Below are 17,147 nucleotides of genomic sequence, written 5' to 3' on the forward strand. Positions count from 1 at the left end.
TCTACAAAATTAAAACCTACCAAATATTTTATCCCTGAAAAAAAGGTATAGTTGCAGATTTCCAAGACTCTAAAATATTAAATGCTTTAACATGGAGGCCTTAGGAAAAAAACAAGTGGCAATATAAATGGAGTAATTTGATTAAATTAATACTTATTTTAGTAATATTTAGTAATTTTAATCTTAGTATCTCAACTTCAGAGAGAATGAAAAAGACAATGAAGGTTTTACTTCTATAAGATTTGAAAAAGAAGAGGCCAAAAAGTTTTAATTTGATGCAGGTTTTTTATACAAGTACAAACACCTAAGAGGAGTTGTTAAGGGAAGTGGAGGCATAGGGATAATCAACACATTACACCATTTTTCATCTGTTTGTACTGTGAATGGCCACTCAAACCAGGAAACAGAGTGACCTTTTTTATTTGCCAAAAGTGCCGCACTGCTGTTTATGTTTTCATCTGTTCCTCTTGTAACACCTTCTGACCTCCCAGAAGGCTTATAAACAACTTCTGTGTAATCTGTAACTGATCCCACTTTACTAATTTGTCTCCCATCATAATCCAAAACTAAAGAATAGTGTATGAGAGCTGAGAGGAAAACAATTATTTCATTCCATTAATATTTTCAAGCTTTCCTGTTCTGCACCAGGACAAAAGCTAAGTTCTTTTAAAAACACTGAGGAAAAACAGCAAGGACTGCTGACACATGGAAAAATGGCAGAGGCAAACCCATGAAAAGTCAGTAGCTTCATGGTTACAGCAGTTACATGAACCAATTAACCTTCTGGTTTTAACCATGCAGAATGGTTGAGTCTGGATCACCCTAATAATTAGCTCAACCATTACCCCAAATATTGCCAATATATCACCCAGCTCTTAAAATAGTGGCCAAAGCAGTGTCTCAGCTTATTTCCACCTAAATTGTGCTGCATTTTCATCTGGGAATGGACATACATTCCAAGCCAAGGCCTTTTTAACCAAAACTCTCCTGCAGAAAGTGATTTTGAATTTACCAAGAAAAAAAAAAGGTTTTGCATAACTTTGCCAGAAAGGGATCGTTTAGACAACTAGGTAGTAATTTCAAAAGAAACCATTCCAAGGACTTTATGTCTAAAATACACATACAGAATTTGTTTCCAAATCTAAGCCTTACAAAAAGAGCATCTGTGTAGCTTCTCTGATACAGTAACTGCTCAGATGAGGGTGGTTTTTGTGAATTTTAGGAGGCTCATAATCCTTCTTTTTCCCTGGTAACTCATATTACCTTGAATTACATAATAAACTGCATGTATAGTTATTTTTTGCAGAAGAAGGAAACTAAGACTGATTCTTACCTGGTCACACCTCTATGAACTAGAGGTAGCAGAATACAAAATCACTGTGCATCATGACTCAAAAGCCTTCTGACAACAGCCAAAAGTGATGCAAAGGAAAACTGTACAGATGTGGAAATTGACTTGCTTTTGGTCAATAGGTGTAAAAAATACTTGCACCCCAAATATCCTAATGTGCAAGAAAAAAGAAGAAAACTTACTTGCTCGGAAAGCCAACTTCTTAGGGAGTGAAGACACGAGATTGAGTGCTGACAGTTCATGTGCTTATAATCTTAAAGGGGTCATGTGTTTATAATCTTAAAGGGGACTACTTCTGGTTGCATGTACCTTACAGCATTTTCAAAAATACAGTGGTGTTCTTTCCCCAAAGGTGAAAAATATAAACAGCTGACCTTAGCTCTCATAGTGGTACAGCTGCTAGAACTGCTAGCATTGAAGCAGTTACAAGATAAATCACATATTCCCCCTGCCAATTTTTGGTAATTTGAGAGGCTAATCTCTTTATTCTTTTTGGCATCTGTTTGAAGACTCCTGCTGCCTGCCTAATCTTGGTATCTATTTTTACTAGTTTTATGAAATGTTACATTTCTTCCTTTTGAATATAAAACCTAGGGTAGGCTGAGAGGTCAAAAGAGTTTTGTTCTAGTAATGAGTGTTAGAGCCTCATATTCATATCATTTTATTGGAGAAGGGAGATTTTATTTTAAAAGAGTTACCGTTCAAATAAATACTTCTTCCCCTGTCTTTCACATACATCAGGAAGAAATTGTTCCCTCTGCAGAATGACACAGCAATTAATTATGTTTACTTTAAACTATGCAAATTCTTTCCTTAATATTTTTACTGAACAGTCCATATCCATCCTTAGAATTACTTAGAATTACTTAAGAATACACATGATTCACTTAAGTATTTTTAGTAAAAAGTAATTAATAAAAAGCTTACTTCATTAATTTTCATTCTGTAATCTTTACTTTACTTTTTTCATTGGCTTCATTCTTTTCCAAACTTAAAATCAAGTGTGTGTGTAGACTTGAAATTCATAGTTTTACATTAAATATTCCCCACTTCTTAGTGAGAGAATTGATTTCTAGGGCAATGATCTGGAAAGCAAAGGAATGATTTAATGAGCAAAGCTCATTAATGTGAGGGCTTGAAACATAGGATTCTGGACTACTGGTGAGGTCTGGTATCAGTGTATGATGCTTACTTAATATGTGTCAAAAGGAATTTTCAGGTTTTATCTAGTGCAAGGAAGCAGGATACACCAGAAATTACAACAGTTACCAACCATACACTGAAATTTCAAAGAACGATAATCTCATCTTTTAAAACAGTTACTATGACACTAAAAGGAGATGATATAACCAGTGTATTCCCTTTGCCTGTGCCACACTTTCCACCCAAGAAAGAAAAGGATTTCCCTTTCCAAGGCCATAAACTGGTATAATGGGCTGTATAAAAAAGCAACATGACCAGCAGATTGAGTAAGGTGATTCTCTCCCTCAATTCTGCTCTGTTCAGACCCCACCTGCTGTACTGTGTCCACTTCTGGGGCCCCCAAAACTGGGAGAACATGGACATGTTGGAGCAGGTCCAGAGAAGGGCCACAAAGATCATCATAGAGCTGAGGCACCTCTTCTTTGAAGACAGGCTGAGAGAGCTGGGCTTGTTCAGACTGGAGAAGAGAAGGCTCTGGGCAGAACTTACATGAGACTTCCAGTACCATAAGGGGGCCTACAAGAAAGCTGGCAATGGACTTTCTAGGATATCGGGTAGTGCTAGGACTAAGGGGAATGGATTCAAACTGGAAGAGGTCAGATTTAGATTAGATTTTCAGAAAAAAGTCTTCCATTTGAGGGTGGTGAGACACTGGCACAGATTGCCCAGATAAGTTGTGGCTGCATCATTCCTGGGAGTGCTCAAGGCCAGGTTGGATGGAACTTTGAGCACCCTGGTTGTGTGGAGAGTGTCCCTGCCTATAGCAGGGGGGTTGGAATTAGATGATCTTTAAGGTCCCTTCCAACTCCAAAGATTCTATAATTCTGTGATTAACTGTGAACAAAACAGGAATACTTGTACAAGAAATTTAAGAATTTTCTTAAAGTTAGTACTGTTATTATGCTTACTAACCCCTACCATGGGATAGAAAGGAGAAAATCCACCTAACGGCTTGTTGAGACAAGGACAGGGAGGTTTTCGTTCCCCAGTTAAGGTAATGGGTAAAACCAGACAGACTCAACTTGGGAAGAAAAAAATACTAATAGAATCTATCAATCAGGAGAAAGAGAAAATACAACCAGACCTTAATACCCCCACCCCTCCCATCTTCCTGGGCCTGAATAGCTTCACTCCTGCCTTCCCCTCAGCCGCACAGGGGGATGGGGAGTCAGGGTTTAGGATAAGTTCACACTACACATGTACATTAAGTTCTGCTAAGTTTCAGAAAAGCAGAATTAGATGCAAAATTTTAAATCCTTTCTCAAGAAAAGTGGTCCCAAATATTCACATGTTCGTAAGATTTTCTTGTTAATTTGTCCCCTGTGTCCCTCAAACATCACTCCAAAATTTCCTCTAAATTTTCAAAAATTTATTTCCATCAGTATCTCCCCAGCATAGTGGCACCCCTGGTAATACCTTTCATCTCTGACACTGCAGTTAAGATACACCAGAATTCTATTTAACTTTCTATTTTGATTTAGGAGACTGACCAAACAAATCACCTATAAACTTGAATTTTGTTGCACCAGTATGCATTTATTGGCTATTCTAAAGCTGAGTTCATTGATCTCTCTATTACTTGTCAGTTCTTTCAAATGTTTTGCAATAACTTGGTAAAATCAAAGATGATTTATGAGTATTTAGAAACATCTTAAAGTCATTACTTTCTTGCTCTGGAATTTAAGATACTCACTGCAGCTGGTATATATAAAAACATGGCTTCAAGATCTAACTTTCAGATAATAAGAGTTCTTCACCTGAAGTTAATTTTGGGTTACCATCTGCAAGGTATTGGACAATGACAGTGGAAATAAAAACATATTTCAGATGCTCATTGCCTGACTTTACCTCTGACAAACCATGGGAAATTCAAACAGATCATTCACAAAAAACCTGCAGAAGTGGAAATATCTTTCAGGAGAAATATTTAATCGGGAAGCTCACATAAGTATCAGTGCAAGAGGGAAGTACAGAATCAGAAGCTACATGAATTTTTTTCTTCACAACAGCTATCAACTGTTTTAAGATGCCATATGTATTCTGTTACATTTGACATCTACTAAGGAATCACATTTATAGGCAGCCACAACTTATTTGTATGAAAGCTATGAAAAAACAGCATTTTTAGGTTAATAGGCATTTTGTGCTTGCACATTTTAAAACATGCCACTAAATACAATTATGCAAAGGAGATGCTTTGTATTTTTACTTTGCCATGACTGCATGCACTAATGCTGTTACATGCTTACTCTGGCAGGCCTACTGTGACATGGAAACTGGTGGAGGAGGTTGGACCATCATTCAAAGACGTGAAGATGGCAGCGTGGACTTTCACCGCACATGGAAGGAGTACAAGATGGTAAGCAATGTTTTCTGAAGCCTTAAAATTGGTTATTATTACTTGAAATCTGATATAATAAAGTTATATTGGTATCATCCTTAGGATGTAAGGGGGTTTTAGAATTTTCCTTTGTCCTTAGATGTTCATTTTGGAAATGTCAGACTAGTGTAAGTGTCTGCGTAAGCAGACTTGCAACTGTGATGTTTATTTTTAAAGAGAACCCTCACTTTCCTTTAATCAACTGTTCCATGGTATGTCTACATTTTTTGAGTTATTTATATTTGTGTTTCTAGTAGCAACAGTTGAAACTCCTCCAAATCTACTAAGTAATATTGATTCACTATTTCAGATTCCACAGTTTGTCTTGCTGAAATATTTATAATATAAACTTCGAAATATTACAGATCTATAACTCTCAGATAAAGTAATATTCTTAATTGACAGATTGAAAACTATTAGGCTTATAAACTGATAAAGTGATTGTTTCAAATTTAAAAGAAAAAAGAAAACAAAGCTATTTAAATATACAATTTGAATTACAGGGATTTGGTGATCCTGCTGGGGAGTACTGGCTGGGAAATGAGTTTGTTTCTCAGCTCACTAATCAGAAACGTTACGTTCTTAAAATACAACTGAAAGACTGGGAAGGAAACGAAGCCTATTCATTGTATGACCACTTCTCTCTAGCAAATGAAGAACTAAAATACAGGTAAGCAGAAAAATCAGATGTGACTGAAAAAAGAACTGATAATAATAATTCTAGACTGTGTAGGTGCATTATCTTCATACAAACTATGGCATTTTTTCAGTTCACTCAGAAAATAATATTTGCTCCATTTTTCACCTAATGCTTAAAACAGACCTAATAATTTTTTTCCAATGGAGACAATGTAGATTTTACTAGTGCACACTGAGTGGATGTAACAGATGAGATGCATTGAAGTGAAGAAATGATATATTCAGGGTAATCAGAATCTATTTGCAGTTGCTATCAAATCATGATCCTAGACAATAAATATATTTGTGGAAGGTGGACAACTAAGATTAACAGTACAGCAATATTTTTCACTTAAGTCTGTGGATATTAGGAGCTGTGCTGTCATCATGAAGAGCACACTGAGGTAATGCTACCTTCTCCTTCCATGACCCACTGGCTTGGATTCTCAAAGAATACAAGCTCCTACCTGTGAAAATGAAGCTAGTATCAGATGTCCAGTCTCACACCCTGCAAACATGTCAATTTAAACATCAGACTGTAATGGGTGTATTGCTTATGCTGTCATCATTCTGCAGAATGTGAAGCTTCCCATTTTTTTCTTGCATTGTTGGTTAAAATAGGAAATAACATACAATCTAAATACATAATATATATTGAAATAAACATTATTATAGTATTATACATTTTAAATAGTATCAAAGTGTTAACATTTTGAAATGCTATCAGTCACAGCTGAAATACATGGACAGTTAATACTTCCTTCTCCAAGTTCTCTGTAAATGCAGTGAGGAGATACTGTTTGACTGGTTGGAGAGGAAACTAGAGACTCAACAGTGTAACAGATGTTTTCCTACTACATGGGCCAGAAAGATGGTTTTTTTATAAGGACCTTACAGATTCGTGGAGCTTTAGGTGCCTGGACAGAAAAAATGCCTAAATTTAAGATTAATTGATTAATTAATTTCTCCAGGATTTCTAGCAACCGGTTGTCGTAAACAAAGTCATTCTGACACTGCTGTTACTTCAAGTTATATATGCAAAGCAGCCCAAAACTATCTGCATATTCTTCCCCCAAACTTTTAGATCTTAGTATGTTAGTAGTATACAGTTGTCTCAACTCCAAAGCAAATATTTTTTCATCTGGAAACGGTCAGAATCTACAGAAGAGATTTTTTTACAGTAATGCTTTAAAATACTTATAAAGGGAACCTTTGTAAAATGGGTCATTACCCTTTCCCCCTTACAATATTAAAAAATAATTACTGAAAACTAAGATGGTTGTCTTTAAATAGATACTTTATTTTAAAATGCAACCAAACATGGACTGCATCATAGAATGCAGTGGATTAAAGAACATATTTAACATTATGAAAATGGAAAAAAACCTAAGAAAGTACTCAATTAAGAGCAACTTTCATTATATTAAAAACATTAATACATTTTGAATGCAAGAAAGATTATGAGTTTGGTCATAAAATTGAAATTTAATGGGTTCATAGAAAAACTGGGATCAGCATGGACTTCATTTGAGTCAGACTTCCTGATCTTAAAGCTATGAGGTGAGACAACATCCTCAGGAAGTCTGCAGATGACACCCAGTCGGGCAGTCTTGATCTGCTTCTCTGCAGAGGTGTCAGGATGGGCTGGCTGGATGGGAGATGGGCAATTGCAGGAGATTCAGCTTGGCCAGTGTTGGGTCCTGCCCTTGGGTCTCAGCAGCCCCAGGCAGCATTACCAGCTTGGGGAAGAGCAGCTGGGAAGCTGCTCAGAGGAGAAGTACCAGGCTGCATTGGTAGATAACTGAGTGACTGAGCTGGCAATGTGTCCACATGGCCAAGAAGGCCACAGCATTGTGGCTTGTGTGAGAAATAGTGTGGCCAGCAGGAGTTGGAAAGTAGTAGGAGTAGTTGGAGTTGGAAAGTGATCATTCCCCTGTACTCAGCATAGGTGAGGCTGACCCCCAGTACTTCTGTTCAGTTTTGGGCCCCTGACTACAAGAAGGATGTTGAGTTTCTGGAGCAAGTCCCAAGAATGGCAGCAAAGAACATGAAGGGTCTAGAGCACAAAGTCTTATGAGGAGAGGTGGAGGGAACTGGGGTTGTTTATCCTGAAGAAATGAGGCTGAGGGGAGACCTTACTGCTATCTACAACTACCTGACAGGAGGTTGCAGTGAGGTGGGAGTCAGTCTCTTCTCCCAAGCAAAAAGGCAAGAGGAAATGGTCTCAAGTTGCACCAGGGGAAGTTTAGATTGGATCTTAGGAAATTTTTTTTTTTACTGAAGGGGTTATCAGGCACCAGAACAGGCTGCCCAGGGAAGTGGTCACCATCCCCTGAGGCATTTAAAAGATGTGCAGATGTGCTTATGCACACGTTTACAGTTGGACTTGATGATGTTAGGTGTCTTTTCCAATGTGAATGATTCTGTGATTTAACACTAGTAAGTCTATCACATGTGAATAGGAAGAATATGAGAAACTCCTATAATATCAGTTAATAGTTGGCAATAAGTAGTCCCATGTTGTGCTAATAGCAAACTAGGAATCAAAACCAGTTTTGGTTTAAACTTGTAAAATCAATTGAAAAAAAATATTTCTCCAATGTATGTACACTGTAAAGAAATGCGTGAGATATATGAAAAATCTCAAGACTTACTGTTTACCTGCTCTCATTTTCTTCTGATATGACATGAATGTAACAGTAATCTCTACAAAGGTGAAGGCTTTTCATTAGAATATTGTGCTGACCATTTCCAGTCATATAAAAACATGCTGCAAAACAGCTTACAACAGTACGTTGGCCAGAAGAGAAGTGAACTGTTTTAACAGGATCTTTACTGTAAACTCTTCCATCATTATTTTGCACATCAACTACCATTAACTTCCACATAATAATTGTTTTTCCATTCCTCATTTCTACAGGATCTACCTTAAAGGACTTACTGGGACAGCGGGCAAAATAAGTAGTATAAGCCAACCAGGAAATGATTTTAGCACAAAGGATGCAGACAATGACAAATGTATTTGCAAATGTTCACAAATGCTAACAGGAGGTAGGAATATTTTTTCTTTCTCAGTCTTCCTATTTTTATTGGCACTGAAATTGTCTATGAGATAAATAGTGATGATTATGACAGTAAATTTTGACTACTGAAGAAGTCCAAAACTCACAGATAGATGCTCAAGTACTGTGACTCTAAATGTATTTTATCGTTGATCAAAGGTTACTTGAAGTAAAACAAGAGAAAAAAACCCAAAGTTTCTCAAGTTGAGATACAAGAAAGTCTGTAATTCTGAAGCAGAGTGATAGCAGATTCTTCCAAAGAATAAGACCATATAGTCCCTGAAATAAAAACATTTAATCCCCCTTCCCCCCCCACAAATTGTTTTAGATATTCAGTTGGTCAGTGAAATGACTTCTGATTATTTAGGCACAAACCTGTTCCCTGACTATCCAGAGGAGAAGAAGCTGCATACTGTACATGCTACAGAAGGATACAAATATTTAATTCCATGTTCCAATTTAATTAAGAAATGGTAATACAAAAATGTAAGATACACCAATCTGCATTTTCCTAATGATTGTTCACTGGTTATCACTGAGTTTTAGGTGGTGGTTTTATCTTGACCCACACAAGTCATTCTATAATTTCTCAGTCTGGAATTCCACATTCTGAATTGTAAACAACTGCTTTGTAAATGTGACTTCTCTTCCTGTTTTCTCTAAAGCAGTGTTTCCCTATAGCACACGTTGCTAGACAAAAGACAGCTTCAGTTTATTCAAAGGGATAATTGGATTACTGCCCTGCAAAGCAGAACACATGCATTATCACCATAACAGAATTATAAAAATAATATCTTACTAATATAAATAAATTTTCCCTATGACCTAGTAACAGGTCAGGACCACAAGGATACAAAATGAGTTTGGGCTGCTTTTTTCTTGTTTTCCTTCTTACCAAGTTTCAGCACAGAGATTTTGAACTAATCTGCTCAGAAAACTGAAACAGGTAATTGTTTTTAGAGGATTAATTCAGTTAAGAAAGGAGTTTAAATCTGTGAAACAGGAATTTACCAAAGATGACTCGGTGCCATCATAGTTCACATTAAGTTCTGCCCTGAGATGGTCAACAGTAATGTTTGACTTCAATAATAAATGAAGCTTGACTGAATGCCTTCTCTTGTCAGTTTTTAACTACTATGTATTATATAAGTTTCTACAGCATGTACCAAATATATAAATTTCCATGCTGAGTTTGTGGGACATATTTTATACTGATACTTTCAAGTCATAAAAATGAAAACCTGGTTTTAGATTTCTTTTTTGTTTCAGGACAGCAAAATGTCTTTATACACTATTATGAAAATTACCTGTGCTGACATTTTCATCTGCTAGTGTTTTTTCTTCATTTTCTGTCTTGCAGGATGGTGGTTTGATGCATGTGGTCCCTCTAACCTCAATGGAATGTATTACCCATTACGACAGAACAACAACAAGTTCAATGGCATCAAGTGGTACTACTGGAAAGGCTCGGGATACTCCCTCAAAGGCACAATTATGATGATTCGACCAGCAGATTTCTAAATGCTTTTGCATTATGTGAATTATGTATTGTATAGTCTTTGAAGACTTTATTTGCCAAGCATATAAACACACATCTACAACTTGTCTGATTTTCAAGCCCAGAAAACATGCGCTAGTGTTCTGAGGGATCAGTTCAGTAAAATTCCTGACTTGCAAGAGCCTCGTTCAGCTGAAACTCACATTATTCAACCAGACAAAAAGTCAAAAGCATGAACCTGGCACAAGTGTGATTTGGCCAAATGGCTGAATAAAAAGAACATCCAAGAACAGACAACTTAAGGACTCTGTTTTACTGATCATTTATGTTATATATTTGTTAGTAAATAACTGGAACTGTGAAAAATACCTAAAATAGTTTTAGAAATATGCATTTTGCCTCATCACTGAACTTTATACATTACTCTAATATAAAACACTTAATTAGATCTAGAACTATTTATCTCCGTGTCATGTTTGCCTTTATGTACATAAAACTCCCTGTCATGTAATTAGCTCAATACTCTAGTTAAAGATACATTTTTTATCCCCCATGTCTCCTAAACAACTTCTCACATTTATTCAGGGATCTTTTCCAGTACCCTGTATTACTTTATTTAACAGAGGACAAATAGCATTTAAATATTTTGCATTTATTCTTGGGAAACGCCATGTACAAAAATCACCATTTCTTTCAGTTTCTACTTATTAGAGTCACGATATTTAAGTTACAAAAATCCCTGCAAATGACAATATAGTACGTGTTTCTTTTATATTTTTATGAAGATTGCACTTTTTTTTCTCTTCCCTGTCATTTACCTGTAAAATAACTGATCAGGATTTTATAAAGTGAGACAACGGCATGAACACCAAATGTCCAGTTGTCTATGACAATCAGTTATCACCTGGTGCTGTCCTACATCTACACTTTTCTTAAAAATAACCTAACTGAAAAACATATGCATGTTCTTTGATACAATTAAATTTATGCTCATGAGTTATGATACAGATTTCATTTTAAAAGGAAAAAAAAAAATCTGAAAGTTATCTAAGGTCATACTGTTGGGTTTTTTTTCAGTAAGGTTGGGACTTGTCCCTAGAAATTCTTCGTAGGCAGGCCCTCAATGTATGACACAATGTGAATAAATTACTCTACTGGGTGATTTTTGCATTTTTATTTTTTTTTAATTCAGTACTCCTTAAAATTTTGCACTGTGCACTGCAGTATTTCTTCATAAATCACATAAAATAATGTTGTGCAGATTTTTCCGCAAAATAATTATAGGTTTTATTTTGATTCTGATGAAGTCTTTGCCTTCAATTAATAATGTTATAAATTTTTAATTTCCACAGTTGACAAGAATGTATGCAAAAATGAAAGAAGCCCCAGACTCAACATTTCTGGAGGCTTACTCAATAAAAGGTATTTTATATTAAAAAAGTAAATGACTTTGAGAAAGATGGAAGGAAACATCATTTCATATTGACAGTCATTAAAGCTGCTACCAGAACACTCTACCACTCACACCACCACCATTCTTCACTGAAAATGTGTCAGCATTAGCAAATAGTAGCGGAAGTAAAAATTACTTCCAGTATTACTTCATGATCTGATTTTAATTTTAAGGTTTAAAATTTACATTTTAAATTTAAATTACCATTCCTTGCCTGAGAAGTTGCATTAAAGAATCTGAATGTATTTAACATTCAAGTTCAAGTATTTTGTCATTTCTCATAGCAAACCTGAATGGATAAACATATCCCAGACTAAAAAACAAATACTTCACAAAATTGCTTTCATGGATTTCTAAGAAATGTCTGATAGAGCAAATCTAGCAGAGGGTTACCAAGCTACTAAAGGAGCTACACATAGCAACAAGCACACCAAAAGAGGCCAAGAGAGCTGGCTTTTTTCAGCCTGGAGAAGGGGAAAAGGAGACCAGCAGATTGCTGCCTACAGCTGCCTGACTGAGGACACAAAGAAGACAGAGACAGACCCTTCCTGGAGGTTCACCACCATGGGACAAGAGACAGCAAACACGTTGGGATTGGGAAATTGTATTTCCTTTTTAAATTCTTTACTTATTATCACAAGGGTGGACTGGGCAAGTCCCTTGAAGTACAGCATTGAACCGCCTTCAGCGGTTCCTTCTAATCTAAAATATTTTACAATTCTATGAAATTTACTAGAAACGCTGAGTCTAAATTACTGTATTTCCTACTTCACTGCATTTAATCAGACAGCTAGAAATTACCCCCAATACTTGACGTAGTAAGCATACCCAGCCTAATAATCTAAAAACAAAACAGCTTCTTAAAAATAGTGATCTGGCACGGTATGAAAACTCAACCTGGCAAAGGAAAATAATGCTAACTTCTGGTTGACATTAACCTTCATTGTTTTAGTAAGAAAACACTGTCAGGAGTAATTAAATACTGCATGGCTAGTTTTGATGTGCTGTCTTTATAAAGTTTTCATTAAAAGTCTTTATAAAGTGTAAGGATTTTTGATGACTATTCTGGGAAAGCCGTCAAAGATGCTGATGTACACATTGAACAGCTCAATTATTTAATGAGATTTTTTTTAATGGGGTAATTTATCAACACGAATGTAAAATTTTACAGTTAATATGTTTTCAAATTACATCTTCTCTGAATGAGATTGCATGGTTTATATGGCAAAAAAACAAAATAAAAGGAGAAGAGGACATTTTGGAAGGAATGCAATAATAGGAAAAAGAAGGCTGCAACAGCTGCTTTTGACTTGGTACAAACAATTAAAAACAAGAGCAAAATAACCCTTTTTTTCCATGTAGTGAAATGGTATATGCAACTAGAATGCCCTTGTAAATACTTCTCTAAATACTTCTTAGGAACCAGGAAAAAATAACAAGAAAAGGAAGGGAATATAAACACCATGCACGCTGAAAAATAATCCTATCTTTAAAAATAAGGTATCCGTTACAGTTAAGAAACCAGAATGACTCAAGAAGGTAATGACCTCGGACACTGAGTTTGTTCCTTTGGAAAAAGAAGCATTCAGGTTCTCAGCAAAACAATAATCTCCCTCAATTTTATCTTCTCACCATCTCTCAAACCCTCCTCCTGCTTTAGGAATAAAACCTGTAAACAAAATCTAAACCACCCCAGCTGTACCCACTTCCAAATAATGCTATGTAAGTTGTTACCAATAACATACTTGGTTATAAAACAAGATAGTCTTGAGAAAAAAACACAAACAAGCTTAATCTGAAGTACTATGTTTTGTTTTTTTTTTTTTTCTTTTTCCCAATAAGGAATACACTTATTTATTTTTCACTAATTTTTCCTTCATTATGTTTTACCAATCTTAAGGTATTTGCTATATTAAAAAAATCTACTTTCTAAATTGCTTAGGACTTTGAGAACCATATGACTTAAGAAATAAAGTCTTAATCTTGAACATGTAAATTTACATAAATTATAGATTTTGAAAGAATATTAAAAGTAAGTTCTTAACAGTTAACAAAATTACAGTAAAAATAAATTTTAAACCCCAGTATATGTTCTTTCTTCAAAGTCAGCATGAAATTTTGAGAAACACGGAGCAGATGACAATACATTTAACTAGCTGCTACAGTGTAACTTAAATAGTGAAATTTTTTTTTTTTTTTGGGAAAACCATTAAGAGTAATTGACTAGTAACCTCCTAATTCTACTTGTTTTAAAACTGAAAATTACAACACATGCAGTGCAGAAACACTTGGGATTGCACAAATACACCGTACCCCCACTAGCTCACACTTAAGTGCTTGAGAATTATCATTAAAGGCAGCAGAAATGCTTCATTTTACTTCCTTTGTAGTTTTAGAAGCCTGCAGTGATTTTCCATTGAAGACATAATTTCTGGGCTGAAAATACCGAGTCTGTGACGTGAAGAATCTGTTAGGTGATAACATGCCTCTCCAGTTTATAAGCAGAGATAGAAATAAGTGCCACAAATAAATTAAATTGTTTTCATACTTAAATAAGAAGCTAGTTGATTCAGATGTTAGTTGGTGAATCAATCGTTTGCATTTTCCATGCATGCCAAACTTTTCACACACATTTCAAAAAGTAGCAGCTGAAGGAGAAAACTCCTTACAGTGTTTTCTTGAAAAAAAAATTTTTTTTCTAGTATATTTTCTATTGTTCATGAAACCTAGTTAGGCGGCCAATAGTTTGCAGATAAAAGAAAGCTCACAAGCTTAAGGAGCCACTAAACTTACGGGAGCTGCAGGGAAGCTGGACGAAAGCTCGTATGGTTCCTCTGAAACCCAGTGGCCCAGTTCCAAAGACCACAGAACCTAAAATAAATTAAGTGGAAAGCAGAACTTTTAGAATTTCTAAAACAGCAAACTCTTTGAATGTGTAACTAGAAGTAACAGTGCAGTTACAGTATTTGGTTGGATTTCATTTACCCAAAACAAATGATTCAGTGAAAAGATCAAGCAATCTATAAGATCTTATATCTGAAACATACCATTAAAAAAGCAAAGCCCCATTTCTATGCATAGCTACATTAAATTTTAAAAATATTAGAAATGTCAGCTTTTTGCATCACAGTACACATAATTAAAAGTTTTGAAAAGCAGAGTCATACTGTTTCAGTTCTGTTCTCTGTAAATCACTGGATTTAATGAAGTTCCTGCTAGCCCATTTCTCCAGCCCGTCAAGGTCTCTCTGAATGGGACCATCATCTACAATCAGAGAATAGTTAGGGTTGGAAGGGACCTTAAAGATCATCTAGATCCAACCCTCCTGACATGGGCTGGGACACCTGCCACTAGAACAGGTTGCTTAGACCTCATCCAACCTGGCCTTGAAAACTGCCAAGGACGAGGCTTCCACTGCTTCTGTGGGCCACTTGTTCCAGCATCTTAGCACCCCTGAGATCTAATCTAAATCTCCCCATGTCAAGTTTTGAACCATTGCCCCCTGTTCTATGGCTACATGCCTGTGCAAAAAGTTCTACCCCATCTAGCACATGAAACACTCCTTATGGTTTTGTAACATCTGCAAGCTTGCTGAGGATGAACTCTTCTCCATCATCCAGTTCACAAATGAAGATGTTAAACAATATTGGACCAATGTCTTACTACTGACTGGGATTATAAACTATTCTGTACAACACACAGGACACATATAAATCAGTCTGCAAAGAAGAATAGCTGAATTTCATTCTCTTTGGTATCCTCCTCTGACAGCGTCACATCCTAGAGCATAAAAAAAAGTTTGCTAACAATGCAGAATTCAGACTGCCTAGAAAATACATGATCATTTCTCTTTAGCTCATATCTGAAATGCTGGATGAGTATGATCCTTGGAGACTAGTGACTCTAACACTCTGGGCTACTTTCAGACTTTTGTTCCCAACAGGATCATTACAAAATGGTTAGCAGAAAACAAAACAAAACAAAAACCCTACCTGAAATGGTCATATTTTCAGTTTCCGAAATACACTATTTAAAATTTTATTTATTTTTATTTAACTCCCCAAACTGTTCCATCTAGCATTTTTCCTGAGTTGATTTTGTAAATGCTTCTTCAAAACCATTTGGCATTATAAATTGCAGCTGGTAGCCCATACTCTTAAAAGCCTCACAAAGAATGCCCATCAAGTAGTAAAAGTGTCATCTTAATACGGGAATTGAAAAAGACTGAAGTTTTTTCCAAGGATTTGCCCTTAATTTACTGAGAGGGTATTTTCCTACTAACTTCTAGGTAGTATGAATACTGAAGCACACTCTTACGGATGAGGAGCTAATTTTTCTCATTAGCTTCATCATTCTGAGCTTAGCCACAAAGCTTCTGAGGTAAAAGGCTGGTAAGTTCTTTGCCAAGAGTATCCACTGTCACATGATTTAAGAGCTTTCTCCTTCTACAGATATTTTGAGTTTCGCAGCATCCTTCCTGTAGTTGCCATTTGGCACACCCTAAATCCAACTCAAAAAAAGTGCTGTTACCCACTAATAAGACACAGCACAATTCATACATAAAACCTTAAAAACTTCAGCAGCTCCTCAGTACTCTGCTGTTCTACAGCTACAGGTCGTATTCAGTGAGCAAGAAGTGTACACATACACCCAAAATAGGACACACGGAATTTACTAGAAAGTAAATTCCTATGTTTAGGAGAATTCTACCTCTGGCATTCACAATTTTCCTAAGTAGTTCTCTAGGCATTTTAAAAAAATCATTTCTACTGCTGGAACAGCCACACACCATTAACCATGCACCATTTTCAACCCAGGACAAATTATTCCCATGCTTGATTCACAGTTAGCTGAAATAATCTCTATTCTTTTATTCTTTTGAAAGATGCCAGATATATCCATATATTTGTAGTGGTGGTTTCTTTAAAACTATAAAACTTTACCTCATAAAATTTGTGAAGCAGTGCAATCAATGATGTGCTCCCCTTAGACAAAAAATGTCAGAATAGATAAAAACATAATGAAGTTATGCTTTACAATGTTACAGCTCACCAGCTAAACTAGATTCTAGCCTGAGCACAATGACTGTAAACTAGCAGTGTAAATCTTACAAAAAGCCTAATTTTATGTGTGAAAACAACTTACTATAAAGGGCTCTTTTGCCCTAAAACTCTTGCTATAAGAAGTGCATTACAAACTGAATTTAGAAACCAATTTTGTCATCAAAACCATTATAGTTTTTAGTCCCAAATAGCTTATGCTTAATGACTTTCTTGGGAACCAGCAACCTTGTCTGTGACTGGCTGCAAAAGACTGCGCTTTGCGTGAGGTGGCAAGTGGCATTTTACTTGTGAGGGGAGGTGTCAAATTTTGCAGGATACTGGAAGTCAACAGTGATTTTTTATTGACAATGAAAAGCTGCACATCTACAAACTTCTTGTGGAACTTTATTACCAAAATCCAAATAATAGATGTTTACTTTTAGAAAATGCACAACCAAATACGCGAAAACGCAACAGCTG

The 17,147-nt window shown here is 35.9% G+C and overlaps 2 protein-coding genes across 5 annotated transcripts in view; one reads left to right on the forward strand and one right to left on the reverse strand.

Moving 5' to 3' along the window:
• ANGPT2 (angiopoietin 2) overlaps positions 1-11,334 on the forward strand; it is a 41,706-nt gene extending 30,372 nt beyond the window's left edge. For 3 of the 4 annotated variants that reach the window (XM_071741762.1, XM_071741764.1, XM_071741765.1), the window contains 4 exons: positions 4,812-4,913; positions 5,438-5,604; positions 8,533-8,663; positions 10,035-10,627. In XM_071741762.1, coding sequence (XP_071597863.1) covers positions 4,812-4,913; positions 5,438-5,604; positions 8,533-8,663; positions 10,035-10,195 — 561 coding nt within the window. In that variant the 3' untranslated portion in view covers positions 10,196-10,627. Of the gene's footprint in view, positions 1-4,811; positions 4,914-5,437; positions 5,605-8,532; positions 8,664-10,034 lie in introns of all 4 variants that reach the window. The other variant, XM_071741761.1, reaches the window with a different exon arrangement.
• The window catches only part of MCPH1 (microcephalin 1), a 120,219-nt gene that overhangs the window by 64,297 nt on the left and 38,775 nt on the right, over positions 1-17,147 (reverse strand). Inside the window, exon 12 of the mRNA XM_071741766.1 lies at positions 14,419-14,496. Within this exon, the coding sequence (XP_071597867.1) occupies positions 14,419-14,496 (78 nt within the window). The remainder of the gene's footprint in view (positions 1-14,418; positions 14,497-17,147) is intronic.

The sequence above is a fragment of the Heliangelus exortis genome, chromosome 3, assembly GCF_036169615.1.
Source record: "Heliangelus exortis chromosome 3, bHelExo1.hap1, whole genome shotgun sequence".
NCBI lineage: Eukaryota > Metazoa > Chordata > Aves > Apodiformes > Trochilidae > Heliangelus > Heliangelus exortis.